Source organism: Penaeus japonicus, unplaced genomic scaffold, assembly GCF_977035675.1.
Source record: "Penaeus japonicus unplaced genomic scaffold, GWHDUDI00000001_assembly GWHDUDI00000042, whole genome shotgun sequence".
NCBI classification, from domain to species: domain Eukaryota; kingdom Metazoa; phylum Arthropoda; class Malacostraca; order Decapoda; family Penaeidae; genus Penaeus; species Penaeus japonicus.
This window is the reverse complement of record NW_028234444.1, coordinates 11,485,682-11,488,181: the sequence shown is the minus strand read 5'-3', so window position 1 is coordinate 11,488,181 and position 2,500 is coordinate 11,485,682. Positions and strand designations below refer to the sequence as shown.

Genomic DNA, 2,500 nt, shown 5'->3' with positions numbered 1-2,500 from the left:
TATTGACCTGCAAAATGTTGCTAGGATCACGATGGTCCCGCTCAAGGGGCGGCGAGTGTGTGTGTGTGTGCGTGTGTGTGTGTCGGAATGTGTGTGTGTGCGTTTGTGGGCTAGCCTGTGTTGCACATGTTGCATGATCAATACGGCCACAGCGCGCGAGGATGGTGGCGGGTCTAGCGTAGTGTGTGTGTTGTGAGAGTTGACGGGGCAGGATTCTGGCGGAGAACTCGTCCGGAAGGAGCTCGGGGATGGTGACAGCTCCTTCCCTCTTCCTCTGAAGACTCTTCTCCTCCCTCCGTGCCTCCCTCTCCCTCGCCGGACCTGCGTTGCAATTGCTACCTCATGATACCCTTTGCTCCACCGTGACGTCGGGGCTCGGGCACCAGCGGTGACTAAGCGGCGTTAGGCTGGCACTCGACGGGCGGCCTCTGCAGTGAGCGGTGTCTGCAGCTCGACGCCCACGCCTCCTTGTCAGGCGAAGAGGACGATGGCTACGCACGGAACAATTCACATCTGCTCTTATCAGTGTATGTAACATGAGGTGCAAGTGTATGAGCTATGGAACACCTGCGAACACCCTTTTTTATATCCGTGCACAGCTGTACAGAGATTACTGACGTACTGTGAGAGATGAGACAGTGCATTTCTCTGTGACGTGCTTAAAGGCAACACGGTCCGGGACGGGTTGGATGCAGTCTCGCCCATTCCACGGAAAGAAGCTCGAGATTATGACCCTGATCTCGCGGGCAGACGGTGCATTGGCTGTCGCGGGTCGGCCCCCCTTCATATATGCAGGTGAGGAGAAGCAAAGTACAAAACATATAACTCAGGCTTAACGACCTGCTTACGTGAACTCGGAGTTAGAGATGAACACTAGGTATCATAGAACTACATATGTCCAGCTGACGTCGGAATAATCTGCGCTGATCAGATTATTTGTTAAGGGTACAAAAGAAGAAACCTTCTAGAACTTTTCATGCCTCTTGAAGCTTCCAAGATGACTCGGTGTACAAATCAACAGGGAAATCAATGAACGTACAAATATACGAACTTGCACTTGATGAACCTCGATCTGGTAGCAAATACCACGCATTTAGACCCCACGCTTTGGTACTACGAGAGAGAGAGAGAGAGTTCCCAAGCCATATGTCGTCAGGTGAAGCTGATTATATGAAAATAGAAGAAAAGTAGAGATAGACAGATATAGATAGATAGACCGAGCAGAGAGAAAGAGAGAGAGGCTACTATACAAGACGACGAGGGACAAGGGAGCGAAGAGGAAGAGAAAGAGAAGGAGGAGGAGAAGGAGGAGGAGTGGGATAAAGAGAACAGGAGGAGAAGCGTGTAGGCTCACCTCTCATGGTCCGCCTCAGAATCCTGGAAAGGAAGATGAAGGAGACGCTGGTTATTAAAGGTAAGACGCAGATAGGTTCCTTCGAGCCGTTGGAAATTGGATTGATTGATTGAGAGAGAGAGAGAGAGAGAGAGAGAGAGAGAGAGAGAGAGAGAGAGAGAGAGAGAGAGAGAGAGAGAGAGAGAGAGAGAGAGAGAGAGAGAGAGAGAGAGAGAGAGAGAGAGAGAGAGAGAGAGAGAGAGAGAGAGAGAGAGAGAGAGATTGAACTAATATGGTGTGTGTGTTTCACCACGATATGCTGTTGAGAGGATTCTTGCATTCACACACACACACACACACACAGACAGACAGACACACACATACACACACACACACACACACACACACACACACACACACACACACACACACACACACACACACACACACACACACACACACACACATATATATATATATATATATATATACATATATACATTTATATATATTCATTTGTATATATGTGTATGTGTGAGTGTGTGTGTGTGTGTGTGTGTGTGTATTGTGTTTGTGTGTGTGTGTGTGTGTGTACGCACTATTTACACCCCCCCCTCTCTCTTTATAAAAAAAAAAAAAAAAATCATAAACCATTTCTGCAGCGAAATGAAACACGTAACATGTCATGAAAAGCCGTGCCATCGTGATAGCAAAGGGTGAGCTTGTGTCCAGGAATCGCTGTGTCACCGTATCCTTGCCTTCAGAACTCGGGCGGTAAACAATGGCAGCTTTAATGAAAAAAATATTGTTCTTTCACCATTATTTCTCGCTCTTGTTTTTGCTTTTGATTATCTCTATATATTTTTTTGTTTTCTTTTGGTTGTGTTTGTTTGTTTTTGTGATGTTTTATTGATTCACATATATGTTTATGTTTATATGGATGCTTTTTTTTGTATATATATATTTTTTTTTCGGGAGTATTGTATCGGGTTAATATATTTATGTGGGAGTGACTGGGTTTTTGTAAACTCACTTCTTAAAGGTGATGACATGAGTATGCTCTTTGTCGCCATGCCATCGGTACTTATTGATCCGTCTCTTTCTCTCTCTTTTTCTCTCTGTCTCTCTTTCTTTATCTTTTCTTGTCTTTCTTTCGTTTTTGTTTTT

General features: G+C 45.5%; 1 protein-coding gene across 2 annotated transcripts in view; it reads left to right on the top strand.

The window, feature by feature from the left end:
* The first annotated feature begins 155 nt into the window (after positions 1 to 155).
* Positions 156 to 2,500, top strand: part of LOC122252243 (uncharacterized) — a 76,246-nt gene continuing 73,901 nt past the window's right edge. The window contains exon 1 of one of the 2 annotated variants that reach the window (XM_043014597.2): positions 156 to 795. In XM_043014597.2, the coding sequence (XP_042870531.1) occupies positions 690 to 795 (106 nt within the window). In that variant the 5' untranslated portion in view covers positions 156 to 689. Of the gene's footprint in view, positions 1,415 to 2,500 lie in introns of both variants that reach the window. The other variant, XM_043014598.2, reaches the window with a different exon arrangement.